This window comes from Bos javanicus, chromosome 4 (assembly GCF_032452875.1).
Source record: "Bos javanicus breed banteng chromosome 4, ARS-OSU_banteng_1.0, whole genome shotgun sequence".
Lineage (NCBI taxonomy): Eukaryota > Metazoa > Chordata > Mammalia > Artiodactyla > Bovidae > Bos > Bos javanicus.
The window spans coordinates 107,408,272-107,435,707 of NC_083871.1; the positions used below are offsets into that span (position 1 = coordinate 107,408,272).

Genomic DNA, 27,436 nt, shown 5'->3' on the forward strand with positions numbered 1-27,436 from the left:
AACCCCGGTCTCCTGCATTGCAGGCGGATTCTTTAACAACTGAGCTATGGCGGGGGTGGGGGGCGGGGGGCGGCTGGAGAGCAGTTCCCAATGCAGAGTCCCCATCTGATGGGGAAGCAGCGAGTTAAACTGCCCCAGGGGGTGGCACTTGTGATTTTCAGGATGTCTGGATATGATGATCCACCCCACGTTCTTGGAGACAGTTGGTGGAATATCTAAGAAAGAAAGTGAAAGTTACGTCACTCAATCGTGTCCGACTCTTTGTGACCCCATGGACTGTAGCCTACCAGGCTTCTCCGCCCATAGGATTTTCCAGGCAAGAGTACTGGAGTGGGTTGCCATTTCCTTCTCCAGAGGATCTTCCTGACCCAGGGATTGAACCCAGGTCTCCCGCATTGTAGGCAGACGCTTTTACCGTCTGGGCCACCAAGGAATTCGATTATCTAAGGATCCTCCATAAATCATCTATTAAATGAGGCACTGGAGCCACTTGAACGCTGTCTCCGATTGCGTCAGCCTCACCCCTGCGCTGTGACGCTGGGCTTTACCCCAGGCTCCCTGACCGGCTTCCTCAGATCCAAACAGAACGCCAGCTTCTCCGTAATCACGGTCTAAGCATGTAACACAGGTTTGAGCCCGAGGGAGCTGCTCCACCATCGCTGACCCACTCTTCTCAGTCTTTGCGCAGGGAATCTGTCCAGCACCTTGTAGTGCTTTCGTTGTCCTCCCTACCCTGGTCCCGACAGTTCAATAAATTGAGATGTCCGTCCACACCCATCTCCACAGAGTTCTCGCAATAGGCGGGTGAGGAGAAGTGGGCGGTGCGGGGGAGGGAGCTGTGATTTCCGCGGGAACCGTCGACCAATCGGATGGCCATGTAGGGTAGGGCGGCCCCCTCGCTTCCCCTTCCGCCTAGCGCGCTCGCTCGCCCTATTGGTCAGCGCGCCCACCGTGCGGGTTCTGCGCCTGCGCGCGCTGCGGCGGCCGCTCCTGCGGGGCTGGCCTCGCGTGGGGGGGCGGGGGGCGGAGCTAGAGGAGGCAGTGCGCAGGCGCGTTGCGCGCAGAAAGACGGGGGAGGGATGCTGGGGACCCGGCTCGGGGTTTGTTTGGGCTGTTGGGGGTGCGCGCACAGCCCGGGAAAAGTGGGAAATGGCGGCGCCGAGCGCGGGCTTCCAGTACCCCCTCCAGCCAAAGGAGCAGATGGCCGCTGATAGGGGGCGCAGGTGAGTGGGGAGAGTCCGGGGGTCCTTAGTGGGTCCGAGGGGAGGAACGCAGATTTCTGGCGTGTGGTCCTGGCGCCTCGTCACCTCGGAGCCCCTGGAAGCAGCTATATCCGCGCTTCCAGCCAGGGAAGCAATGACCGAGGGGAGCGCAGGCGGGTGAATCTCTTCTGGGCCTTGTCCGCCTCGTGCACAGACTCCCCAGCCTCCATTACTTCCAACGCACGGGGCTCTGAACCAGAGGAGCTCTTTTCAGCCTCGCCAAATCTCGGCTTCTCTTAAATGATTCTTTATCTTTTCTGTTTCTTGGCTCCCTTTTTAGGAACTAAACTGCTCTCTTAAACACCTGTGAGACCTGCAGACCTCTGCCTGGTGTGCATTTGTTTTAGGTCAAATAAATCATGATCTGTACTGCATTGGGTGTAATGACCAGATTTTCAAAGCATTCCACAGAGGTGTTGGGATTTGAGTACTTTGAGACAAGGAGGTGAGTGTGCCTCGGTCTCTGCCCTAGGTAAATCCTTTCATGGCAGACCCAGAAGATTAACTGAGGGCTTTCGAACCAGACCTGCAGAAGGACACAGAATCAGGACTTTTAAGACTCGGCTTTGCGTCCGTTTTCTCCACTGCCTCCTCTCTTTCCAGATGTGTCTCAAAGTTCTAAGTGGTTGTGGTTACTTCTGAAAAGTCCATGTTTGAAACTGCCCAAGATATGGAAAGACTGGAAGGAGCAGGTGTGTGGAGAATGGATGGTGCTTCAAATTAAATCCTAATGAGTTACTGATGGAAAATTAAAGTCCAGAACTTTGGAGTTAAGAACCAAGTGTCGATTAGTGAATTGTGTGAATGAGAGGGAATGGGGAGAGACTTTGAGAGGGATTGTCAACGTTTAAGGGCAGACCAAAGATCCTGTGAAGGAAAATAGGGACCTAGTAGGGAGAGAGGGAAACTGGAGAGAATGGTGGCATGGAAACCGAGGGAGGATAAAGTTTCAAGGAGAAAATACTAGTAAATTAAGAGAAAAAAGTTGAGTAAACTGCCCCACCATTGGTATGTATCCTGAGGAAATACCCAGTATCCAGCTGCGATGTTATCTTGCGACTGACCTATTAACATTTATTTTTATCAGAGTTCATGCATGTCTGCTTTGGTGTGTGTTCCAAGGTGATTCTTTTTTTTTTTTTTTTTTAAGTATTTATATACTTATGGCCATGCTGATTCGTTGCTGCCTTGGGGCTTTCTCTAGTTGCTGGACTTGTCATTGTAGTACTCTCTCTTGTTGAGGAGCACGGGCTTTAGGGTGCGCTGACTTCAGTAGTTGTGGCTCCTGGGCTCTAAAGCACATGCGAAGTAGTTTTGGTATACAGGCTTAGTAGCTCTGCTGCACGTGGAATCTACCAGGACCAGGAATCGAACCGTGTTTCCTGCATTGGCAGGTGCCAAGGTGATTCTTAATGATTCTGATTTCTCTCTAGATTGTATTGTTGTAGCAGGTTTTTAATGAATATATGGGGTAATAGGAGTATTACGATAGAAACAAGAAGTTAAAGCGGAGTTTCAAACATCACTGCCTCAAAACCCCAAATCAATGAAAGTTGGCTAGCTGTAACCCTGGGCCCTGGAGAAGGAAATGGCAGCCCACTCCAGTATTCTTGCCTGGGAAATCCCATGGACAGAGGAGCCCAGCAGCTACAGTCGATGGGTCACAAAAGAGTTGGACACAATGACTAAACAACACAACTCTGGGAGTGTTTTACTGGCTGGTTCCTCTGCCTTTGGATTTCTTGTGCCTCAGAAGCTCTTCCAAAGCTGCTTTTCCCTCCTCCATTCTAGAATTAAACCACGGACATTCTACAAATGCATGGTATTTCACTGATTCTGAAATGTATGTCCCCCTCACTCCAGTACTCTTGCCTGGAAAATCCCATGGATGGATGGAGGAGCCTGGTAGGCTACAGTCCATGGGTCCCAAAGAGTTGGACACGACTGAGAGACTTCACTTCACTCACCCTCAACCCCCACACAAACACATTTTAACATCTTTGAAATCAGGATGCATTTTAAAATAGATTTTTACGTTGCAAACTGAAGCTGTTACCTTTCTTACTGCCATCAGATCCTCAGTGTTGTTATGTATTTGGAAACTGAGCAGGCTGGCAAGTGCATGGGGTCGCTAAGAGTCAGACACTACTGAGCGACTTCACTTTCACTTTTCACTTTCATGCACTGGAGAGGGAAATGGCATCCCACTCCAGTGTTCTTGCCTGGAGAATCCCAGGGATGGGGGAGCCTGGTGGGCTGCCGTCTATGGGGTCACACAGAGTTGGACACGACTGAAGTGACTTAGCAGCAGCAGGCATATAGATGGTATATATTGGAAATATGATTCTTTTAGTTCATCAACAGAAGCAGATCTCTTTCCAAATGCATAGCAAAATGAAGGAGTCCTTTAAGTGAAGGCATCCCTCATAAACTAAATTACCAAAATAATTTAGCCTTTACAGGGATTAACCCTATAAGTGATTTCAGGTTACGTTGATTGTTGCTGTCGTTGACATTTATCTGCTGTCACTGTCAGACTTTCTACTTAATGCGGTTCTTACAGGATTCTGGTCATTTCTGGTGTCATTTTGTCACAGGAGCTAACAGTTTTAAAAAACCATAGTTTTAGTTGGTAGAAGTGGGCTTCCTAGGTGGCGCTCGTGGTAAAGAACCTGCCTGCCAATGCAGGAGATGTAAGAGACATGGGTTCAATCCCTGGGTCGGGAAGATCCCCTGGAGGAGGAGGGCACGGCAACCCTCTGCAGTGTTATTGCGTAGAGACTCCCGTGGACAGAGGAGCTTGGCGGGGTACAGTCCTTAGGGTTACAAAGAGTCGGACACGACTGAAGCAGATAAGCACAGCACACAGGGCAATACAGGCTTGAGAAGGGGTGTGTGTGTGTGATTCATTTGTTGTTAAAGTTGTCTGTTGAGTTTTTGCCATTGTATTAAATTATTTTTATTTCTCACAGAGCATTATTTTAAAGTCAGTCACTGTCAGCAACTTAGATAAGTAATGTGAAATGTTTTCTGAAGTACCCCTTAATTAAAACTGGTCTGTCAGGAGTATTCCTTATTGTGAAGATGTGTACTTGTGTGTGTGTGATTTTTGTCACGATAGACATTTGTTATTCTAGTTAGAACACAGAAGATGATCTCAGCTGAACGTCCTCTGTAAAGGATTGTATATCATTTGCTTATAATCAATGTGTTACTGCCTAATAACAATACTTCTGTGATCTTAAGCAGATTGAGTAAAGTATGTCTTAGTTATTGGAAGCCCTGTTCTTTATGCTTTTCCTACCAACGCCTCTTGCACCCCACTCCTCTGTGCCAGATCTTGTATTGACGGCTTTTCTGTCCGCCTTTTATCTGCAGGATGTTGAGAGGGTGTGGCATGCATCCTGACCATCAGGAAGCTCTCAAAAAGAACCGAGTGGTGTTGGCCAAAGAGCTGCTGCTGAGCGAACTGTTGGAACACCTCCTAGAGAAGGACATTATCACCTTGGAAATGAGAGAGCACATTCAGGTATTGAGGGAAAAGAGGAAAGCCAAGGAAATACATGGGTGGTCAGAGCAAGAACAGAGCATGATACAGCATGGAAGCATGTCATGCTTCCCTAAGGCAGCGAAAATGCGTTTCTGCCCTCAAGCATTTGACAGAACAGACAGAATCCACGAGTAACGGAAAGGAGTTCACACATCCATTTCTCTCTGTGAAAAGGAGTTCTTGAGACGGATGATGATGTTAGTGGGAAGCTCGCCTAGAGAAATAGGATTACAGTTGGGTGAGTAAAGGTGACGTCATGTTTTATCCTTGTAGGCCAAGACTGGCAGTTTCGGCCAGAACGTGGAACTCCTCAACTTGCTGCCCAAGAGAGGCCCCCAGGCCTTTGATGCCTTCTGTGTGGCCCTGAGGGAGACCAAGCAGAGTCACCTGGAGGAGCTGCTGCTCAGAACCCTGTCTGGTCTTCAGCCTGTAGTCCCGCCGGTATGGAGCCCTAGGCTGTGTGTGTTGAGAAAGGCTAGTTTGGTGGGAAGGGCATCTTTCAGACAGTGGGGATGGGTTGGGGTGGGGGACTAGGGTTCTGTGTTACTTGATCTGAACCAGCTCCCCTGAGCCTGGCTTGGTGGGTCCTGCTTTCTTACAGTTGAGCTGTGACTATGACCTGAGTCTCCCTTTCCCGGTGTGTGAGTCCTGTACCCGCCACAAGCGGCTCCACCTGTCTCCAGGTAAGAACTGATGATGTAAAATAGCACAACCCCAACTCCGCCCCAACCAGTCCCCTGTTGCAGATTGACTTCCGTTTCCTTGACTGGTATCTGACTTTGCCCAGTGTGATACCTATTTTTGTTTATAACTGGCACACTTTCGTCAGTGCATTTGTTAGGAACCAGCAGGACAGTTTAGGTGGGGTGTAGGTTGGACCTGTTTTCCTTCCATCACAGATGATTTTTTTAATGGTGATTGGCCCTTGGAGCAACAAGGGCCAAAGATTCCTTCACGTGATTGGTGTGTGTTTGTATACAGCTGAGTTACTTCACAGTGATAGCGTACTGATTAGAATAAGACTTTTATCAGATACCCCATACCCCATTCAGTCATTCTTTGGGTTGAGCACCTACTACTATAGGCAGGTCAAGTGCAGAGGATCCTGTAATGAGCAAAAGCAAACAGGATCTCTGTCTCTGTAGTGCTTACGAACCAGGGGAGTGAGCGAGACCAAAGGGTACCTGAAGTTATATGAAGATACTAAGATTGCCGAGTAGACTATAAGCTAGTTTTTCTGGTTTGTGTGCCACAGATGCAGTGGAGCACTCCCTAGACCACGGAGATGGTCCTCCCTGCCTTCAGGTGAAGCCCTGCACGCCTGAGTTTTATCAAACACACCACCACCTGGTGAGTCTTGGAAATGGCAAGAGGAAAGGCACTGGGAAATGAGATCCCCTTCCTCATCTGAACGTAGCTAGCTTGTGTGTACATCATTTCTTTCTTGCCTTGTTAGTCCTAAAAGCATTGCCTGTTGACTGTCTTTTGTGGGCATTTCTATATTTTGACCTGGTGGGACTACGAAGAAGAATGTGACGTCTTAGTTTTCTTGAAATGTCTCATTTTGGAAGGGGAGGCATAGTTTCTGTCCTCACGAGGCTGACGGTCTCATCGGGTGCCCCTCCCCAGGCCTACCGGTTGCAGTCTCGGCCCCGCGGCCTGGCACTGGTGCTGAGCAACGTACACTTCACTGGAGAGAAAGACCTGGAGTTCCGCTCTGGAGGGGATGTGGACCACAGCACTCTCGTCACCCTCTTCAAGCTCTTGGGCTACAAAGTTCACGTTCTTCTTGACCAGACCGCTCAGGTAGGTACCTGAGGTGTAGGGCATGCTGATGTATGCATCAGAGAGCTGGTGACACGTGGGGGCCAGACATGTCCGTGCTCCTATGCCAGGCGGGCTGGGCTTTACTAGAGTTATTCTCTCTCCCTACTTTTTACTTATTGTATTGTGTCTCCTACCTTGCAGTCTAGTTTTTAAAAAAAGAAAACAGGGACTTCCCTGTTGGCCCAGTGGTAAAGAGTCCGCCTGCCAATGCAGGAGACATGAGTCCGATCCCTCATCTGGGAAGATCCCATGTGTCTCAGAGCAACTAAGCCCACGCACCACAACTTCAGAGCCTGTGCTCTAGAGCCTGGGAGCCACAGCCACTGAGCCCGAGGGCCCTGGAGCCTGTGTTTCACAACAAGAGAGTAGCCCCCCGCTCTCCTAAATTAGAGAAAAGCCCTCCCAGGAAGACCCAGCACAGCCAGAATAAATACCTGAAGTTTTAAAAGGAGAGAGAGAAAGATCTGGGGCCAGCCGGCTGCTGCAGTGTTGACCTCCCCGGGTGGCTGTGCTCCCTGAGTAAGAATGGTCCAGGATCGGGTTCTCCCAGCTAAGCAACTTGTTTCCCAAGCACTCAGGAGGTGAGGAGACACCAATATGCACCCAGCCAACCAAGGAAAGGTACATATAAGTCAGGAGTACACAGGACAGTGACTTCTTGATTGATACTGCTGCTTAGGGTTCCAGCTATTGTTCTCACGATGACGTTGGCCGGTAAAAGTTTGCTAGAATTGTGCTTGTAAAATACTGTTTTGTTGCTCTTTCATGAATTAACATGACCTGTTATAAGTTGTGTGACCACAAGACAGATCTTCGGGTAGATAACTTTTGAACTAGATTCCTGCAGGTCATCAGCATTTTTGTGATCAGTTAGTCTCCGTTAGCCTCAATTATTGGCTGTACCACTGACTTTTTTACCTTTAGGGAGTTCTGTTTTGAAACTGAAAATAGTCCATTGGTAAATCGATACTAATTCTTCCATTTGATTCCAGGAAAACAGTACTCTCCTAAACTTGGGAATATCCATGGTAAAATTAAGGTTTCTAGGAGATTGTCTTTGATCTGTTGAGGTAGGGTAGTCCCTGTCTGTCTTCAGCGTTGTCTGTGGATTTCATTTCTGTTTCTCAGTTGTCTTACTTCTATGAAATAGATTATGTATCTGCTGAACTTCGGGTAAGGCCAATTTCAGTGGTTTATAGCTGAATGTTGTCCTTTACATGCTGTTGCCAGCTTCTCAGTGATAGCAGCTCCTGCAAAGGAGTAAACTCACCCTTGCTTCAAAGCCATGGCTAGAACAGGTTCTTTGATCATCAGGTACTTTCCTGAGAGTCTCCTGGGCTTGGAGTAAGGGTGGGACGACAGGAATTCTTTCAGAGGGAGTCCTATCAGAAGGTCATTTAACAAAATGAATGCTGTTTACATTTCTTCAGTGGCTTTGGTCTAATCATTCCTTTTACTAGGGATTTACTCTTTGTTTTCCAAATTTTATGCAGCTGATAAAGGATTTTATGTGCCTGATAGTTAAAAGATACATCCCTAATCACCATGTCAGCTGTGGGCTCCTGCTTCTTGGTGACATGATGGGCCTATGAGCCCACTTCACAGATCTCATTCCCTGATACAGATTCAAGGACCTGTTGGGTTCTGATTCTCTGATTACATTGTTCCATGACTTGAATTGCAGCAGAGTTCAATTTTGAGCCCCTTATAATGGGGAACTATGTGAACTGCCAGAGATTCCCTGATAGCTCAGTAGGTGAAGAATCTGCCTTTAGTGTAGGACCTTGGTTCAATTCCTGGGTCAGGAAGATCCCCTGGAGAAGGGATAGGCTACCCACTCCAGTATTCTCGGGCTTCCCTGTGGCTTAGCTGGTAAAGAATCCGCCTGCAATGCGGGTGACCTGGGTTTGATCCCTGGGTTAGAAAGATCCCCTGGAGAAGGGAAAGGCTACCCACTCCAGTATTCTGGCCTGGAGAATTCCATGGACTATATATATATAGCCCATGGGGTCCAAAGAGCTGGACACGACTGAGCGACTTTCACCCTAAATTTTGAGACCCTTTATAATGGGGAACTATGTGAGCTCTCAGAGATTTTTTAAAATGTGAACCTTGAATTCAAGGCACCTCAGTTAGATGAGAGTCTTGATTTCAGTTAAAAAAAAAAAAAAAAAGCACGTCCCCTAATGTTCCTGAGACAAGAAAAGATTAGAGACAGTGTCTTCTGCAGTAGTGAAGAGGAAGAAACTACCACCTGGGTAGATGTGGTCAGGAGGTTGTGAGATTTCAGCTGTCCTTGGAGGGTGGAAGCTGCTGAGGAGAGAGGAGGGGTGAAGGGGTCCTACACAGGGGGCACAGCATACTGGTTAGAGCTGTGTGTGATGTTCAGGACCTGGTGGTGAACCAAGTGTCTGGGGCCCAGGAATGCCAAAAACAAGATTGGAGATCAAGGGACCAGAATGCCCAGGGCCTTGAACGTCTTGCCAAAGGAACTGGACTTCCTTGTGCTGACACTCCAACGTCATTAGTAGTTTTTGAATAGAAAGGTGATGCATTCACAGTGATGATTCAGAAAGATTAATATGACACCATTGTAAAGAATGAGGTAGAGGGCTTCCCTGGCAGTCCAGTGGTTAAGACTTCATGCTTCCAACGCACGGGGTGCAGGTTCGATCCCTGGCTGGGGAGCTGAGACCCCACATGCTGTGATGAGATGGCAGGGGTTCTGAACAGGATAGCGGACCAAAAGGAAAGGAACACATGTGAAAACTAGTGTAATGGCATGATTGTACCGTCAGTGCTTTGTGACTGAAGGAGGAGGAAAACGTAAGGAGTTGAGAGCCTCTGAGGACGTCAGGACCAAAGACGTGAATTTGGGAGCTACTTGTGTAGGAAAAAGACTTAAGTAATGAGAGCCTGTGATCTTCGAGAAGGAGCCAGAGGGCTAGGATTGAACCTTGAGGGTATCGCCCTCCCCACGTATCTGGGCCTCAGCAGCTCTGGAGGTGCAGAACGGGACAGTTGCAGGGCCAGTTTCTGACAGTGGCCAGGCAGGCTTGCAGGCACAATTGAAACCAGATGACGGCAGTGGGTGTGACCTCTTCCTGATCGAATGTCCTCAGCAGGCCAGAGACAGAACCAAGAAAATTTAGATCCTCTTTTTCTCCCCGTATTATCCTTTTTTTTGCTTTAGAGATAATGTCACTTAAAAATCTGAGATGGTGTAATCTTAAATTGTCTTACGCTGATGGTGCTGACAAGCATGCTGGTATCTTCCCTGCCCATGGAGGTGTTCAGTGCTTCCGTTCTTCATCAGAGTCTGTTCTCGTTGCTTCCACCTCGTGAGGTTACTAGTTCTAGAATTATAGTTTATTGTATGTTAGGCAATGAGATACCCTTTAAAGTGGCAGATTTCTTTTCGCCAGGTATTGGTTTATAGCTTGCATTTGGTCACAGATGGCTTTGAGAGTGTAGTGACAAGCGCTGTGGGTCATCTCTGGAAAATGCAGCTGCCCATAGAATTTTGTGTGTAGTTTCAGGGAGTTCACAGGTTATTTATTCCCTTCTTCTGTGTCCCCCAGCCAAAAACACATACAAGTGTGAAGAACCCTGCTATTTATAGAAGCACTGTAATTTTATCAAAAATAGATCTCAAGATCCTATTTTAAGCTATGCTGCTTTCAGAAAAATTCCCCCAAATGACTAACCCCCATTTATTCAGTGGTTTAGTCTTTTTAAATTCAGTTACAGAGCCTGTCTATTCTTACTTTGGACTTTGTTGTCTTCTGTTTACTGATAAAATAACCTCAGTTAAGTTCGAAATGCTCCTGAGTGCCAAACCTATACTTTTATTCCCTTGGAGCAAAATTAGCTTCCACTGTTAGGTGTTAAATTCTGTTATAGTCAACTCCAGAGGAGCAGTCATAACTTATATGTGTTCTCTGGAGATTATATATTATTGAATGAATTTTGGATATCTTTTATTACCTTAAGATCTCCAGAATTATGGTTGGGTTCTGTTTGCTCAGAAAGTATACATGCTCTTTCAACACAGCCAGTTTCTCCATTTCCAGTGAAACTGTAGACTTTCAAGTCTTTTATGAAATCTCAGTTATCTGCAAACAGATATGTTCCAAACAGCAGATAAGTTCTCACGTTAGTACATCAGACTCACATGGAGGGCTTGTGGAGGCTCAGCTTGCCGGGAGCAAAGACTGTATTTCCTGCAGATTCCCGGGTGAGGCTGATGCTGCTCTTTGAGAGGTCACACTTGGAGAGCCCCTGCAGTCTGTTAATACAAGTAGGACCTGGGTATGGTGCTGTTCGATACACGTGTTCTGAAACTGCTCTGCTTTATAGCGCATTCTTCATTATATTTTGGTCAAATTCATGGCAAAATGAACTCATTTTCTCCCTGCTCACCTCAGAGACAATCTAGACATTTTGAGTTGTAGAGGGAGACATAATTTTAACGATTTGTATCACATTGGTATAATTATGCTATTAGATGTATTATAACTTTACATTGTATAGAGCAAATGCTTAAGGTGGAGTGTTACTCATATATGGCAGTCTAGTGCAAGATCAAAAAGATTCTTAAGCTGGACTACAGCGTTTCTTTGGAAAAATAATATGGCACAGTATGAAGGCAGATCTTTGCAGTATGTGCCAGGCGTAGTGATAAGCCCTTTCTATGCAATATTTCAGGGCTTCCCTGGTGGCTCAGTGGTAAAGAACTCACCTGCCAATGCAGGAAACGTGGGTTCCATCCCTAGGTTGGGAGGATCCCCTGGAGAAGGAAATGCCAACCCATTCTAGTGTTCTTGCCTGAGAAATGCCATGGACTGAGGAGCGTGGTGGGTTACAGTCCTTGGGATCACAGAAGAGTTGGACGTGACTTAGCCACTAAACAACAGCAGCAATGCAGTGTTTCATTTAATCTTTACAAACTCGGAGAAAATTTACTCTTAATTGTCTTCTTACAAAGTGGATATTAGAACCTGTTCTAATTTATGAACCCAGGGGTTAAACCTAGGTCTCTCTGATCCACTGGCTCATGTAGGTAGTCAGGACCCTGTCCAGAGTCCTCCATAGAGTGTGTTCTTCTGTGAGCAAAAGCATTTTTGTACAGACATCATCATCATCTCTGGGAACTTCATTTCTGAGACAGAAAACAGCATGGAAGTACTGCTGTTCTCTGCTGTCATGATCCTGTGAGCCCGTGATCACAGAACAGTTCTTAACGGCTGTTACTTTCTTGTAAGTGTGTTACTTACTCATTCACAGTTTACCTGGCAGTCCCCTTTGTGCCATTAACATACAAGGGCACATGCGCTGAAGCAAGAGCTGGTTGATGCCTGAAGAGTGGGTAAAGTTAACTAGCATCTGCATGATTAGCTTCATTAATAACTTGGCTTCACTCCAGGAGTTCTTCACATGAGCTTATAATGAGCCTGTGAATCATTATATTCAGTGTTTTGTCTAAGTAAGTGAGTGTTAGTTGCTCAGTCGTGCCCAACTCTTTGCAACCCAATGGACTGCAGCCATGACTGCAGCCTACAAGGCTACTCTGGATACTGGAGTGGGTTGCCATTTCCTTTTCCAGCGGATCTTCCCAACCCAGGGATTGAACCCGGGTCTCCTGCACTGCAGGCAGATTCTTTACCAACTGAGCTAAAGTCATGTAGTTTTCTTGTGTTTACTTAGCTTCTGACTTGGTAGAGAACGCGTTTGATTTTCTAATAGCCTAGGGCTTCAGACACCAAAAGGAAGCTTGTATAGGTGCTGACTCTAGTGAGCAACCCTGAAAGGCATCTTTCTCCTAGGAAATGCAAGAGAAACTGCAGAATTTTGCCCAGCTCCCGGTTCACCGAGTCACTGACTCCTGCATAGTGGCGCTCCTCTCCCACGGCGTGGAGGGCGGCGTCTACGGCGTGGACGGCAAACTGCTCCAGGTGCGTGCCGGTCTGTGGCCGCGGCTGCTGAGCCTGGGCCACGCCACCTCCCGCTGCCCGTCTCTCCAGGGACGGCCGCTGTTTATGTCTACAGGACTCGGGTCCCACTGACCACCAACCTCCTCTTCTCCCTTATTTCTCTCCAACAGCTACAAGAGGTTTTTCGGCTCTTTGACAATGCCAACTGCCCAAGCCTACAGAACAAACCGAAAATGTTCTTCATCCAGGCCTGCCGTGGAGGTGAGTGCCCCGGCGGACCGGCCCCTGGGTGTGGCCCCCGGGCAGCCTCCACCCGCTCTCACTTTCCTGTTTGCTCCTCTCAGGTGCTAGCGGATCCCTTGGGCACCTCCTTCTGTTCACTGCTGCCACCGCCTCTCTTGCTCTGTAAGTGTCTCCCGACGCATGGGGTGTGCTGGGACTCGGGCCGCCCCTGGCTCTCAGGTGGTCAGCTCTCTGCGCGCCACCGCGTCCGCCCCCAGGACGCTCTCGGCCAGTGCCTTCGCCTTCTTTGCTGAGGACGCTTCCTTTTTTCCTGTGCTTATTAACCCTGGTGCACTTTTCTCATCGTTCTTTCTGGTTCAGGGTCTGCCAGCTGCCTCTGCTTCCTCACCCTCTCACTTGGTCCTCTTCCTCTTTTTCTTTCTCCACCTCTCCTCCCCCTTTCTCCTCCTCCTCTTCTCCCCCACACCCCATTCTCGCCTCCTCTCCTCTCCGGGCCCCTCCTGTGTCGTTCGGGAGAGCAGTGTGGAGGCCCCACGTCACCTTTGGCTCCTGCTCTTCGCGAGCTCCTCCATCCCTCTTGCATGCACTCTCTTTTCATCCCTTGACAAGCCAGGACTCCCTGATTATGCTCAGAAGACATGCGGGTGTGCGTCTCATTTCAGAGGAAAAGAGTGGTGATTGAAAGCTCTAAATGTGGAGTCAGATTCTGCCTCTGCTACTGACTCGTCATGTGAAGTTATAGAGCGGTTACTCCATGTCCCTTCACCTTAGTTTCCTCCGTATAAAATGTAGGTAATCACACGTCCTAAGGTCGTGTTCTTGTGATGGTTAAGTGAAGTGGTTCACATGAAAGTGGTTCGTATTAGGGTCAGTGCCTGGCTCATGGTAAATCCACAGAATACCAGCTCTGACTGTTATAACATGGTCTGTTCCCTTAAGAGACTTACAGTTTGATTTAAAGGTCCTTTTGTCCAAAGATTCAAATAATATATTTTTTTATATGGGTATAGCAGAGAATCATGGAGAAGGAAATGGCAACCCACTCCAGTATCCTTGCCTGGAGAATCCCATGGACAGAGGAGCCTGGAAGGCTACAGTCCATGGGGTTGCAAAGAGTCGGACATGACTCAGCAACTAACACATAGTAGAGAGAGGTAAATAATCCATCTGCAATGCAGGAGCCACAGGAGACACGAGTTCGGTCCCTGGGTGGGGAAGATCCCCTGGAGGAGGGCATAGCAACTCACTCCAGTATTCTTGCCAGGAGAATCCCATGGACAGAGGAGCCTGGTGGGTACAGACCATAGGATCACAAAGAATCAGACACAACTGAAGTGACCTAGCATGCACGCATAGCAGAGAGCAGCAGTGGAACAGCAGTTAGGGCCTTTCAGGGAAAGAGGAGGAGTGCAGTGTGACAAGCACACCAAGATCAAAAGGACACCCCTTCCCCTGCCCCACAGTGGGCTGAGCCACAGGTATGCCTGGTTCTCCATCTGCGTCAGTCACGTGTAGTGAGATGTGGCTGACCACATGAGACAGGTCCTAGTGATCATAAACCTGTAGTCACAGCTGAGATTTTGGGCTTTCACAGAAGATAATAGTACAGAGCTATTGGGAGCACAAATAAGAAACAATTGGATAATTTTTTTTTTTAGGATAATTACAGGGAGCAGTGCTGAGAAAAAGAGTATGTGTGAGCAGGAACTTCCTCCTTTTATGTCCCTGCTGTATCCACAGGCCCAGGGCACTGCCTGACACTTAGTAGCACATCATAAATATTGGCTTCAATAGATAGAAATTCAGTTCAGTTCAGTTACTCAGTCGTGTCTGACTCTCTGCGGCCCCATGGACTGCAGCACGCCAGGCCTCCCTGTCCATCACCAACTCCTAGAGCTTGCTCAAACTCAAGTCCATCAAGTTGGTGATGCCATCGAACCATCTCATCCTCTGTTATCCCCTTCTCTTCCTGCCCTCAATCTCTCCCAGCATCAGGGTCTTTTCAGATGAGTCAGCTCTTTGCACTAGGTGGCCAAAGTATTGGAGTTTCAACTTCAGCATCAGTCCTTCCAATGAACATCCAGGACTGATCTCCTTTAGGATGGACTGGTTGGATCTTCTTGTAGTCCAAGGGACTCTCAAGAATCTTCTTCAACACCACAGTTCAAAAGCATCAATTCTTCAGCACTCAGCTTTCTTTATAGTCCAACTCTCACATCCATACATGACCACTGGAAAAACCATAGCCTTGAGTAGATGGACCTTTGTTGGCAAAGTAACGTCTCTGTTTTGTAATATGCTGTCTAGGATGGAAATTAGCCTGCCTAAAAAGTGGAGCAATAATACAGAAAACAGATGCAGGGATGTGAGAAAAGAGCCATTTGTTGATCAATAGATCTGAGACACAAAGGCGGGAGAGGCGTCTCCTTTCTCTTGAGGGACGCATGCAGCTTGGCCTGTTTCCTGTAGGAGGCATCACTGGCAAAGTGAAGTAACATGTTCACAATCATTTTCTCCTGAGTTCAGAGATTATATACAAATACCAGACCTGGGTAGGGAAATAGCGCCCTCCTGGGCTAAGCTGAATCTTTTCTCTAAAATCAAATCCTCCAAGGGATGACCAGTAAGCCTTCCTTTAAAAGTCTGAGCTCACGTGTCTTCTGCTGTACTCAGTTAACATAACTGATGCCTCGAAAAAGGACCCTGCCCTGGTTGACTGGCTCCTAAACTGGAGTGTAAGCTCCATGAGGATGGGGACTTTCTCTTCACTGTATCCCTTGGGCTTAAAACAAAAACAGTGCACATGGCAGTTGCACAGTAAATTTTTGTCAGATCAGTGAATCTTGGTCATTTTCTGCACAGACCTTCAAGTTTCGCTCCCCTTTAAGGCTCTCTCAGGTGTTACTTGGAGCAGGAGATGTGAAGAAAAAGAAAGTGTACACACTGTGTTACCTCTGGCTTGACAAGCTGTCCTACCACTCCCAAGCAACAGCGTCAGAAGGAACATGTCTGGGGCTAGATAAGGCCGGGGTCAGAAGGCTGGGCGTGTGCTCAGGGGATGTTGAGGATCTACTGCTAATAATTGAATAAGATAATAGTGTCCTTTTTACATTGTTAAGAGAAAACAGTTGATTATCCAAATTTTAAGTGTCTCTTAAATTTTGCGTGCCAGCTACAATTTGGCTTATGAAATTAATAATAAGTGGTTTAAAAATATCAAAAACACCATGGAAACAGCTGATCATGCTTAGTTTTATAATGTGTTTATCAAAAACATAGACATTGTGGTTGTGGTTTTCATACAGCATACTTGTAGTAATTATATTTTTGGTTTATTAACTGGTTTCTCTTTTTTATGTAGTATAACTGTATCAGTATTTTATCGTGTATTGCAGTAAGGAGCACTTTGACTTCCAGGTATACTGATAATCGGACGAGTGAATCGTGGACGCAGATGGCTTTTCGTTCTGTTTACAAGGAGTGTTTGATTGAGCACTTTGCCTGTCTTACACAGAGTGGACAAAGCTCAGACCACATATACGTGCGTGTGCGTGGGCACGTATCTCTGCCTGATCAGTGCACACTGGCAGAGGAGCAGGAGTAATGGTGTTTGTTTTCCTTTTTTTTTTTAATTAATTCATCAGCCACAGGTTGGAGGCAACAGCTGGAAATGGCTCTTCCCGTCCCAGTTGCAGGGAACTTGGGCTTACCTGTGACAAGCCCAAGAGAGGTGGGAGGAAATAACGTCTTTGTCCACTCTTATTTGCTTTTCTACAGATGAAACAGATCGTGGGGTCGACCTGCAAGACGGGAAGAACCATGACCGATCCCCCAAGTGCGAGGAGAGCGATGCCAGCAGAGAGGAGCTGCTGAAGATGCGGCTGCCCACCCGCTCAGACATGATTTGTGGCTACGCCTGCCTCAGAGGTATTGTGTGTCCCAAGGAGTGATTCCAGAGGTGGCAGGCTCTGTCACTCAGGGCTCTGACCAGGGCGGGTGTTGGGGAGGTCCGTCCGCTGGGGAGGGTGCCCATGGCCTTCAGTTGGCGCCCGCTGCTGCTCTGGTTGCAGGGACCGCTGCCATGCGCAACACCAAGCGGGGCTCCTGGTACGTGGAGGCCCTCACCCAGGTGTTCTCCGAGAGGGCCTGTGACATGCACGTGGCCGACATGCTGGTGAAGGTGAGCGGGCTCTGCCCGGCCGTGCAGTGTTCCACCCTCCTGCCCCCTTGCACTGGTTTTCAGTCTTCCACCACCCTTCCACTTGTGCTGGGATTCTGAAAACACCCAATTCTCAGACCCTGGCCCCTGGGTTTCTGCCTTGGCAGGTGAACGCGCTCATCAAGGAGCGAGAAGGCTACGCCCCAGGCACGGAGTTCCACCGCTGCAAGGAGATGTCCGAGTACTGTAGCACCCTGTGCCGCCACCTCTACCTCTTCCCGGGCCACCCCCCCACGTGATGCCAGCCCCCCACCCCCTGCATCCCACCTCGTCACCAGGCCACGTGGAGGCCGCTGGGCCTCAGGAGGCGAGGTAGAGCCTCTCTCTCCAGGATGCGCAGCTTCTGTGCCTCCCCTCAGGGATTGGGACTCCCCCAGGCTCCTTTCTCACGCCTACTGTCTCCACTGGTGACCTGGGACCACCAGCTCCTCCTGTGCACACCTCTCCTGGAGAGCCGGCTCTGGCTGGACTCGTTGCCAGGAGCGTGTGGCCTCCGTTGAGGGACCTGGCGAATGACACTGTGCACGCAGTATCTTGTGGGTTTCCTCGATGATTGTGTTCAGCTCCTGCCCCCAGCACTCTTGGAGGAAGCACCCTGGTAATTGCTTTTGTTCCAGGAGCTGAGATGTCCCAGAGGTCACACCTCCCGTCTCTCCTTTCATGTCCCAGCCCCATTTGTCCCAAAGTGGGAGTTTCAGTTCAATGCAGACAGTTTTCATTTGATTTCAAAAGGCCAAGCACCCTCTGCTACTGTGGGCGGGCCCGGACCTGTGCGTTTGTCCCCTTCGATTCCAGAGGGTCTCCCCCGGGAAGGACTGTCTTCTCAGCTCAGCTCTTGGCTCCTTGGGGCTCTGGGAATTCCGCCTTTCAGCAGAGGTCAGAATTTGGATGCCTTGTGTCTGTTAACTTGTTGATCTTTGCCCATGGAAGCTTCCAAGATCTTTTCATGGGTTGTGGGTGCCCTGAGCTTTGTTCCTGAAGTGAGCCTTGCAGGGAGTGTCAGCGGAGGAGATAAGGGTGCTGTGCTTGCCCATGCTTGGCAGTCTGCCACCTTATCCTCGTGTTCCTTCCCGTGAAGTGCCCCCCTAGAAAAGCTTCCTGGCTTTATCTTTCTGCTTCCTGTTTCTCCACTCTTTACCTTTGTCTCATTCTGTTTACGGCAGCCACGAAATCGTCTAAAATACAGCTTAATTGGATCGTTTGGCTGCTTGAGGATGTAGTATAGTACTTTGTTCCGGCTTTCTTCTTCCGTATTAAATCCTTTCTGGATTTTATGTGTTATTTCCCCTTCCCATTGTGACTGTCCATTTCAGGGAGGTCAGTGCTCTATATATGTTATTTATTTACCATAGAAGCCACCTTTATATGCACTTACATGAAGCCTTCTATTCTTAAAGGCCTTTTTTGCCGTACGACAATCTAATCTCTGTATGACAGATTTGTTTTTAAGTATAAATCTGATCCTCTCGCTCCCCTGCTTGGAACCCTTTGGTTTCCTGTCACACCTCTAATCAAATCCAGACTCCTTCCATTGGCCTGTAGGGCCTCATAAGTGCTGATTTCCCTGTGAGCGACAGTTCAATGGTGTCCTGGGTTTCTCAAACATTCTGAGGTCTTTCCTGGCCTAGACCATCAGGTACTGTTCCTGGGTCCGCTGAGTCCTACCCCTCGCCACTCTTGGCCCTGGTGGCTTCTTTATCCTTCAAGTCAGAGCTCAAAGGCCACCTTTTTGTGGAGGCCTTCCCAAGCCATTCTATTAAAAATAGAGTGTTGTTTTTAACTTTATTTCTGTCTTCTGTTTAATCTCCTCATTGCACTTATCACACTGTATAATCATTCATTATATGCGTGCGTGCTTCACGTGTTCATTCGCATCTCCCCTTTAAACTCCATGAGGGTGGAAACCCTGTCTCTCTCGTTCACTAATACGGACCCAGTGCCTGGCACGTCATAGGTCTTCAGTAAATGTTTGCTGAAGAAAGGAAGCAACCCTAGCCAGAATCCTACCCTTTGACGAAATCTCCCTTTTGGTAAAAATGCCCAGTTTAGTGTGTGTACTCTATGTCCTCACACGTGTTTTGTTTCATCCACTGGTATTATTAGCTCCTGAGGGCGGAAGTCACGTGCAGGGCGACTTCCTCTGCGTCTCCCGTGGTGCCGGGCGCAGTGCCCAGGCTCTGGTAGTTCAGGTGCTCAGTAAACACTCGTTCTGTGAGCCGGGGGCTCGGAGACTTGTTGCCAAGTCCTGCCCTTGGCTCAGTGTCATCTGGAAGTACTTAGGTGATAGAACCTTTCAGTTCCCACTGCCAGGATTTTGTATTGCCATCTGGTGCCAAATAAATGCTCATATTTATTACCGATGTGTGCCTGATGTCTGTAGAGAAATCGTGTTGGGAAGCCCACTTATTTCCTTGACTTCTTAGAGCTGCTTTTTCCCACCGCCTCACAGGGCACCCCCAGAGCGGGACACATCTTGTTTGGCTGCAAGGTCTTTTTAATGCCACCAGGTCCGCATTTGGGACGGGCCCACCTCCATTGTGGCCACAGGCGGCGGCCCCAAACACAGCTACCTGCACTGGGGTTCCTCATGGTCACAAGAGATGGAAGAGTCAAGTAGCGTCGGTCCTGGATTATTTAGATGACAAGAGGGAGGCTAGAGAAACACATTGAGTTGGAATGGGAGGAGATGCCAAGGATCGTAGAGTTCCCCATCTCGCATGGTCCAATTTGGATTGAAGGTTTTCCTGGCTGGGTGTAGATGGTAAGAGAATCCTCGGGCAGTGGACTGTGTAACCTGGGGAATCCTCGGGTGCGATATGTCTGCACCTGGAGAGGCAGGTGTACATGTGCAAGTGGGCTACAGAGGGTTAGAGAGGGGAAGTTCTGTAGGAGCTTTGTGGTGGGATAGCTGATGAGGACCCTGGGGGAGGGAAGCTTGTCTATGAACCTAGAGGAGGAAGAGCAAAGAGGGATGAAGTTGAGCTGAAGCATCAGCGGGTGGAAAGAGGAACTGGCTGAAGAACTGAGGGCAAAGGCTGTAGGAGCAGGCTGGCCCCGGGTACCTCTGGAGGGAAGGGCCCTGGAGCAGTGAGTGGGAGGACAGCCTGTGGGAGCTGGGTGTGTTCAGGGCTTACAGAGCAGCATCTGCTGAGCTGGGCTCCCTGTCCTCCCCGCCCCACCCTTGGATAAGGGCGTCAGGTTGAATTTCACAGCTCCGTGTCCTCTGCCAGGGGATTCTCTTCTAAAATTATCCCCGTTCTAGAACTGGGGGCGGTTCTTTGCTGCCCTCCCCCCATCCCATCTCCCGTGATAACGAAGAGAATAACAGGAAGAAATGGAGCAAGTGGGATATTCCGGTAGAAGGAGAAAGTGGTCTGAGGCAAAGATGTTAATAACAGCTCCAGCTGCCTGAACACAGTGCGTCTCCCAGGCCCTATGCTTGCAGCTTTACACCATCCTCCCACAAGTCAGGAGGGTGTAATCACCCCGGTTCTTCAGAAGAGGAAAATGAGGCTCAGAAACTTCAATTTATACAGAAGAAAAAGCTGTAGCTTTAAGGACACAGACTCCAGAATTAAATAGATTTTGAATACTGGCTTGTCCTTTTAAGGTATCAGAGACCTTGGCTAAGGTGCCTAACCTCACCCTTATTTAAACATGGGTAAATCGTTGCTGCCTTAAAAGAAGGAAGGATGCTACCTTCTGAGGATGAAGCGGGAGGATGCGTGGTGGATCACTTAGGGTTAACTCATTACAGATGCTGTTACCATCTCTGAGCGTGAACTTCAGTTTAATGACACAAGTTAACATTTGGCGCTCACTTTGGGGCTGCTGCTGCTAAGTCGCTTCAGTCGTGTCCGACTCTGTGCGACCCCATAGATGGCAGCCCACCAGGCTCCCCCATCCCTAGGATTCTTCAGGCAAGAACAATGGAGTGGGTTGCCATTTCTTTCTCCAATGCATGAAAGTGAAAAGTGAAAGTGAAGTCGCTCAGTCATGTCCGACTCTTAGCGACCCCATGGACTGCAGCCTACCAGGCTCCTCCATCCATGGGATTTTCCAGGCAAGAGTACTGGAGTGGGGTGCCATTGCCTGCTCACTTTGGGGCAGACACTGACTTTTAACGTCTAAGGGAACAGAGGCCAGGATGGGTAACAATCTGTCAGCTTGAGTTCAACAATTTTGCTTCTGTGACTTTTTTTCTTAGCAAAAGGTTTGTTTTTTTTTTTCCTCCCTCCTTACTTTTTGGGACTATAGATTTTCCCCACTGAGTTGTGAGGAGCCTGAGACCAAAAGAAAGACTATTCCATCTTAGCCCTTGTTGGGTAGAGAACAGGGGGAAAAGTGTACCATGTTCAAAAATCCAGAAGAGGGAGAAAGAGTCCTGTCCAGTGTTGGAAAGGCGTCATATGCAGGGGAGGGAAGGGACCAGGCCTTTGAAAGATCTGGGAGGCAAGGTTCAGTGAGCATAGAGGAAATGACTACCAGTGAGGACAACTACAAAGAAGGGTGTTCAGAGGAAGTTACAGTTGCCTGGGGGAAATTTCAGAAAGTTGGTGGTCATGGGTCCCATGCTAGGCTTGATGTGGAATGGGCAAGCCATGACTAAAAGCCTCTTAAGAAGAATATCATGGTGTATTGTCCAGCAGTTGGAAAGCCCAGACTTCAAGAGGTGGGAATCTGAAAACAAGGGTGTCACCCAGGGAGAAAGTTCCTGCTTAAATTGATTCGGGGATCCCAAGGAGCAGGGTCGTTCACAACCTTCTATACCTCAACACACTCCCACACACCTGTGTCCCGGACGGTCATTTCAGCAACCTTCCTTCAAATGGCAATTCCATAAGCCTATAGGTTTATAGGTTTTAAGCTTGGACCTCAAGAAAATCTATTAAAACCCCAAAGAATACATATCTTATTCAGTATACATATCATAGGTAAATGCATGGTTGTGAATTTGTTTCCAAATTTAGGAGCTTTTCAAAGGACTCACCAGAAACCCATCACTGGCCTTCCAAATAAAAGCACTGAGCCCATGGGGTGTTGGGGGTGGGATGGGCACAGTTTATATTTTATTGTTCTCTTGCAGGATGATAACTCAGGAGATTTTAATCTTTGAGCTAAGACTGAAGATCCTTACTCTCAAATGCTTACCCTTCAGAGCTAGCAGCTGGAGAGCTCCTTGACCCTTCTGATTTCAGAGTCTGGTTTTTAGAATTGAAGCTGGTGCTTCCAGGCGGCCTGGGGACTGGGAGGGTTTTCTTAATGCCCATGATCTTGCCTTCAAATTCTGGGATCCACACCCAGGACCTGATTTTCTCAGGAACACTGGAGAAATAAACAATTGTGTTAGATACCTGTTTCTTGGAATTATCAAGTTCCTGCAAAAACTGACTACTTTCAGGGGAGCCACCTCCACAAAGGGGTGGAAATCTCTTGTTTCTGAAGTCCCCTCCCTGCAAGAAAATAATTTCACTTTGGCAATCTATTTTCTTTCTTCTTAGCGATCTATTTTCCTATTAAAGTTTTTCTTTGGGGACTGTCCTAATGGTCCAGTGATTAAGAATCGCCTTTCAATGCTGGGGACATGGGTTTGATCCCTGGTCAGGGAACTAAGATTCCACATGCCACAGGGCAGTCGAGCCCATTCACCACAACTGAGCCTGTGTGCCTCAAAACTGGAGAAGCTGTGTGCCACAACGGAAGATCCTGCATGTCTCCATGAAGATCCCACATGCTGGAACCAACATTTGACACTGCCAAATAAACAGACAAATATTTTTTTAAAAATTTTAAAAAAGGGACTTCCCTGGTGGTCCAGTGGCTAAGACTCTGCGCTCCCAATGCAGGGGGCCTGGGTTCGATCCCTGGACAGGGAGCTAGATCCCACATGCAGCAACTAAGACCCAGTGCAGCCAAATTAAAATAAATAAATGATTAAAAAAAAAAAAATTTTAAAAAAGTGTTTCTTTCATCTCACACCAACCCATTAGATCTCTTTCATTTTCTGCCTGGGGAGAAGGGAGATGTTACAGAACGTTCAGGGCCTCAAATCACACATTTATCATCTTTGTGGGTAGATTACAGGTCTTCAGATTTATGTTAGAAAAGGTGCTCTTAATGGTATTCATCTTTCCACCTGCTTTGGACAGTCCCATTTAGCCTGGGACAAATTTCAATTGTAGACCAGACGTTCAGTGTCCCTACCCTGCAGTCCCTGGGACAGACCTTGCTTGGTGATGGATCCCAAACCACACATTGGCTCATGTTTATAGCTTTCCTTCAATAGCGAATAGTTCACAAGGGAAGAACTGTACTAGGAAAATTGGTCTAAAAAAAAAAGCATAATGCCAGACAGAGTAGTTTGGCCTTGGCCAAAAATTATTTATTGACCTGAAAAGGGAAGAATAGCAGGGTACTTCCCTGTCATCTCTTATGTCTGTCGGGCTCATCATGAGAAACGCCCACTCCCGTCTCTCCTTGGGCTCCCCCTATCCCTTGCCCCACTTCCGCTTCTCCCGCTGTTATCTCACCTGCCCTGACAGCCCTCCCAGGGATGCTCTGTGCTCTAAATGGAAGCTCAGTCCCTCCCTGAACATCCAGGCTGCTGGTGTGGCTGTCATGTGTCAGTCTGGGAAGTAGGAGAAATGCCAGAACCCAAGGCTATTACCCCTGTGCCCCACACCCAGTGGTGATAAAGGTGGGGTCAAGGGTATGACCCCAAAGCATCACTAGTGGCCTCTGGCAGACAAGAAAAGGCAGAGCTGGAGGAGAAAGCTGAACATCAGTTGGGTTGGGAGAGCTGGTCCGACAGATGAGGACTAAACCTGGGGGGCACCCAGAGCTGGAGACAAACCCACAGGGGAAGATGGCAGAGAGGCACCGCTTAATCGCCCAGGTGAGCCACTCCCCAGTGTTTCTGGACCCTAGAATCACTCCACCCAGCTCCCAACCGCTACCTCCCCACGGAAGGATGGACTGACGGAAGAAAAGAGGGAGACTGCTTAGAGGGTGCAGACTCGGGGAGCACGCAGGTCCGAAAGCCTCAAAGCAGTCTTCCACCCTCATCTGGACGGTATTTATAGCCAGACCAGTGGCCTGGGGCTGGAATCCTCTTCCTGACTCAGGAGGGGGCCGGTGCCTGTCCTGCTGGGGGAATTCCCTGTGGGGCTGCTCCCCAGGTTCTTGTCCCCACCCCTCCCCCGCACGGCTCTCACACCTGCTTCGACCCCAAGCAGATCAGATGTGGCAGTGGGGGGGTCATGTGACGGAGAGATGGCTATAAATAGCCGGGGGTGGGCACTCTGCCCCAGACGCCTTGGGGACAGGCAGGAGGAGAGGCTTAAGGAGCTGTTCTGGGGGGAGTGTGGGGGCCAGCAGGCTGAGGCCTGGCCGGGGGCGGGGGCATGGAGCCGTCGGGGGCCCAGCAGCGTGGGGGCGAGCCCAGCTGGTGGGGCAGCGCCCCCCAATACCAGTACATGCCCTTTGAGCACTGCACCAGCTACGGACTGCCCTCCGAGGACGGGGGTCTGCAGCGCAGGCTCCGGAGGGACGTGGGCCCCCGTGCCAGCGCCCACCCCACACAGGTAAAGTCCTCAGAGGAGGGGGCGGTGGGGTCCAGGAGCCAGAGGAGCCACGGATCGGGGAAATGGAGAGGCAGGTGGCGAGAGGGGGCAGCGTGATCTTTCTAACTTAAAGTACATGGTCATGTGTTCCAAATATGAACATTCTTTAAAGGTCTGGGTTCAGCCCAGTGGGCACCTTCTATAGAGATACACGTGCACCTGAACACAAGCTTTACTAACTGAACCCCCCAAATCTGGGGTGGGGGAGAAGGCAGAGCCACACGTGGGTGCCGAGCCCGTGCTTACATAAGCTACACGAGGGGACTGGCAGAGGAGCCCACGCCTCTGTGTGCCCGAGCCATCCTCACGCCCTCACCCTGCACACAGGCACCACCAGATTCTCCCTTCCCACCCTCGGCAGAACACACACATGCACACTTCTGCAGAGGCAGAGAGGTGGGGATAAGGGGAGAAAATGGACAGAAGAGCGTGGTCAGTGATCCAAGACAGACCAGTGTCAAATGAGCAGAGGAAATGTAATCAAACTTGCAGGTGGGAGGATTCATCAAGTGAGGTCCCATGAGGTGGTAGCACCTGGAGAGATACAGAGCTCTGATCTCAGTGAGGTGGGGGTGGAGGCGGGGGTGCTGGTGAACTAACTAGGGGTTTGTTGTTGTTCAGTCTCTCAGTTGTGTCCGACTCTGTGTGACCCCATGGACGGCAGCCCGCCAGGCTTCCCGGTCCTTCGCTGCCTCCTGGAGTTTGCTCAGACTCGTGTTCATTGAGTCGATGATGCCATCCAACCATCTCATCCTCTGTTGCTCTTTTCTCTTGCTGCCTTCAATCTTTCCCAGCATCAGGGTCTTTTCCAATGAGTCCAGGGTAAATATCCTTCAGGTGTAGACATTGAGGAAAGGGCAGTGATGGTGGGGGCATCCCTGAAGGACAGATTGGGAACTTGTTGCAGATAAATACCCAGGTTAAGTTCAGCATGAACGTGCCTGTAGAGGGACAGGATGGAACCTGTCAGGGGCGGAGACCAGGAAATCAGGATTTAAAAATGTTTTAGCTGATGAGGGGTAGACTGTGGGCAGGGCAGGGGAGCTGAGGGCTAGGCTGGGGATCTCCGTGCTGGGGGTCCAGAGAATCCACATCTCAATCCGGACCTGGCCTGAGGATGGTGGGTGGGGGCAGTTCCTGGAGAATCAGCTGGGGGGCGAGGGCACAAAAGCCAGGGGAGGCTCCAGTGGTGAGTCAGAGCAGGCTTCCTGGAGAAGGTAGCCCGGAACACAGTGCGGGGTTGGACAGGAAGACCCCCCACTTATGGTCCTGGGCTCTCTGTCCCCAGGTACGCGGTCTGAGTGGGATGTCAACTTAGTAAAGATGCAGCTACGGCGCCTTCTGGTGATGGCGAGCAAAGTGAGCACACCAGCACGAAGCTGAAGGGACTCGGGAAGTCAGGCTGGGCAGGTGCAAAGAGGGGAGCTCGGACTTCCGTTTTCTCTGCTTAAATCTTATTATGGAAATTTCACACTTATACAAAAATAGAAAGAGTGGTGTAATGAATCCCCAAGTACCCCTTGCCCAGTGATTAATTATCAATTGTCAGCATCTTTGCATCCAACCTCCCATCCCCGGCCCTACACTCATGAATCCAGACAATATGTCCCTTTCAGCCTTGACTTCTCTTCCCCCTCCCAGCCCTACTCAGATGGTGAGTCCTAGTCCACCCAGCACAGATTTGGCTCTTTTATTTTTATTTTATAAATTTATTTATTTATTTGACCTCTTTGGGTCTTAGCTACGGCACACGGATCTTCCGTTGTGGCACATGGACTCTCTAGCTGTGCCTTGGGCTCCAGATCGTCTTCAGGCTCAGTAGCTGTGGCTTAGCTTGTGGGATCTTGGTTCCCTGACCAGGGGTTGAACCCGAGTCCCCTGCATTGCAAGGTGGCTTCTTCACCACTGGACCACCAGGGAAGTCCCCAGATTGGACTCTTTTAGTGTTTCCAAGCCCAGGTTTGGTGTGTAGCACCCACTTCTCATCTCCTCCAGCCTGGGACCTGAGGTGGGTTGAGGTAGTCCATGTGCTGGCCCCCAAAGGAAGTGTCTTCTCTTGGGTCTGGGGAGGGCATAGAGGAAAACACGGCTCCCTTCAGTCACTAACCTCATCCCAGCACAGGGTATTAATGCCTCCTGCTCAGGATTCAGGCATAAACTCTACTGCTCGTATTGTGAAATCAGATCTCCTCCACTCAGGCTCTCCGAGAACCAGCAACGTGGCCTGGCCTGACCCTGGCCCCAGAGGACAGAGTTAGTGTAGTGGAGGTGGGGCAGGCTAAAAGGAGTTAGGATACCTTGCACACATACAACACCCCAAACACACATGCTCTACTTCGGGAAGAAGTAGACTGACCTGCCTTTTGGGGGCTGGGTCCAGTTTGTGCCTACAAGCACGGGGAGGGGACGTGGATGGGTCTTCTCTAAGCCTGGTAGGGCATCCGAGGAGCCTCATTAAAGCTAGATACCCAAGGCCAAGAGCCACCAGGAGTTACCTGCTAGCCTGTCCTCACCCCGTCCATGTCAGTGTGAGGGGGGTCCAGGGAAGTGACAGAGGGGCCAAGAAGCAGGAAGCAGTGACACACAAAACATGTCATTGACGCAGATGCCCAGTTTTAGCACAGTTCTCGTATCCCTGCTTCAGAGTAGGAATTGGTTCCCTTGCTGAAGGCTGCTGTTGAGAGAGATGAGTACAGATGGGCAGGAGAGTGGATGGATGGACAAGGGTGAGGAGTGGGAAATGTGTGGATGGATGGTGGGGAGTAGAGGGCATTGATGAC

General features: G+C 49.2%; 2 protein-coding genes and 1 long non-coding RNA gene across 5 annotated transcripts in view; 2 read left to right on the forward strand and 1 right to left on the reverse strand.

The window, feature by feature from the left end:
- Positions 1-918, reverse strand: part of LOC133246580 (uncharacterized) — a 28,136-nt gene extending 27,218 nt beyond the window's left edge. Inside the window, exon 1 of the long non-coding RNA XR_009736080.1 lies at positions 523-918. This is a non-coding gene — a long non-coding RNA (uncharacterized LOC133246580). The remainder of the gene's footprint in view (positions 1-522) is intronic.
- Positions 919-1,033: 115 nt separating this feature from the next.
- CASP2 (caspase 2) lies at positions 1,034-19,394 on the forward strand. 2 transcript variants are annotated; one of them, XM_061414982.1, is made up of 11 exons: positions 1,034-1,223; positions 4,641-4,791; positions 5,086-5,253; positions 5,414-5,495; positions 6,068-6,162; positions 6,442-6,618; positions 12,465-12,593; positions 12,743-12,833; positions 16,593-16,742; positions 16,886-16,995; positions 17,142-19,394. In XM_061414982.1, the coding sequence occupies exons 1-11, from the start codon at positions 1,150-1,152 to the stop codon at positions 17,271-17,273; spliced, it is 1,359 nt and encodes a 452-aa protein (XP_061270966.1). In that variant the 5' UTR covers positions 1,034-1,149; the 3' UTR covers positions 17,274-19,394. The 2 variants fall into 2 exon arrangements, with proteins under 2 accessions (XP_061270966.1, XP_061270967.1); XM_061414983.1 differs by lacking the exons at positions 16,593-16,742; positions 16,886-16,995; positions 17,142-19,394 and adding an exon at positions 12,917-12,981.
- A 5,028-nt stretch (positions 19,395-24,422) lies between these two features.
- CLCN1 (chloride voltage-gated channel 1) overlaps positions 24,423-27,436 on the forward strand; it is a 37,479-nt gene continuing 34,465 nt past the window's right edge. For both annotated transcript variants that reach the window (XM_061414991.1, XM_061414992.1), the window contains exon 1: positions 24,423-24,617. In XM_061414991.1, the coding sequence (XP_061270975.1) occupies positions 24,438-24,617 (180 nt within the window). In that variant the 5' untranslated portion in view covers positions 24,423-24,437. The remainder of the gene's footprint in view (positions 24,618-27,436) is intronic.

Bases quoted from the DNA above. Each gene is read 5' to 3' on its own strand.
- CASP2 (XM_061414982.1), top strand. From the start codon at position 1,150: ATGGCGGCGCCGAGCGCGGGCTTCCAGTACCCCCTCCAGCCAAAGGAG. The intron at 12,594-12,742 runs GTGCGTGCCGGT...TCTCTCCAACAG, and splicing joins TGGACGGCAAACTGCTCCAG to CTACAAGAGGTTTTTCGGCT. The intron at 12,834-16,592 runs GTGAGTGCCCCG...GCTTTTCTACAG, and splicing joins CATCCAGGCCTGCCGTGGAG to ATGAAACAGATCGTGGGGTC.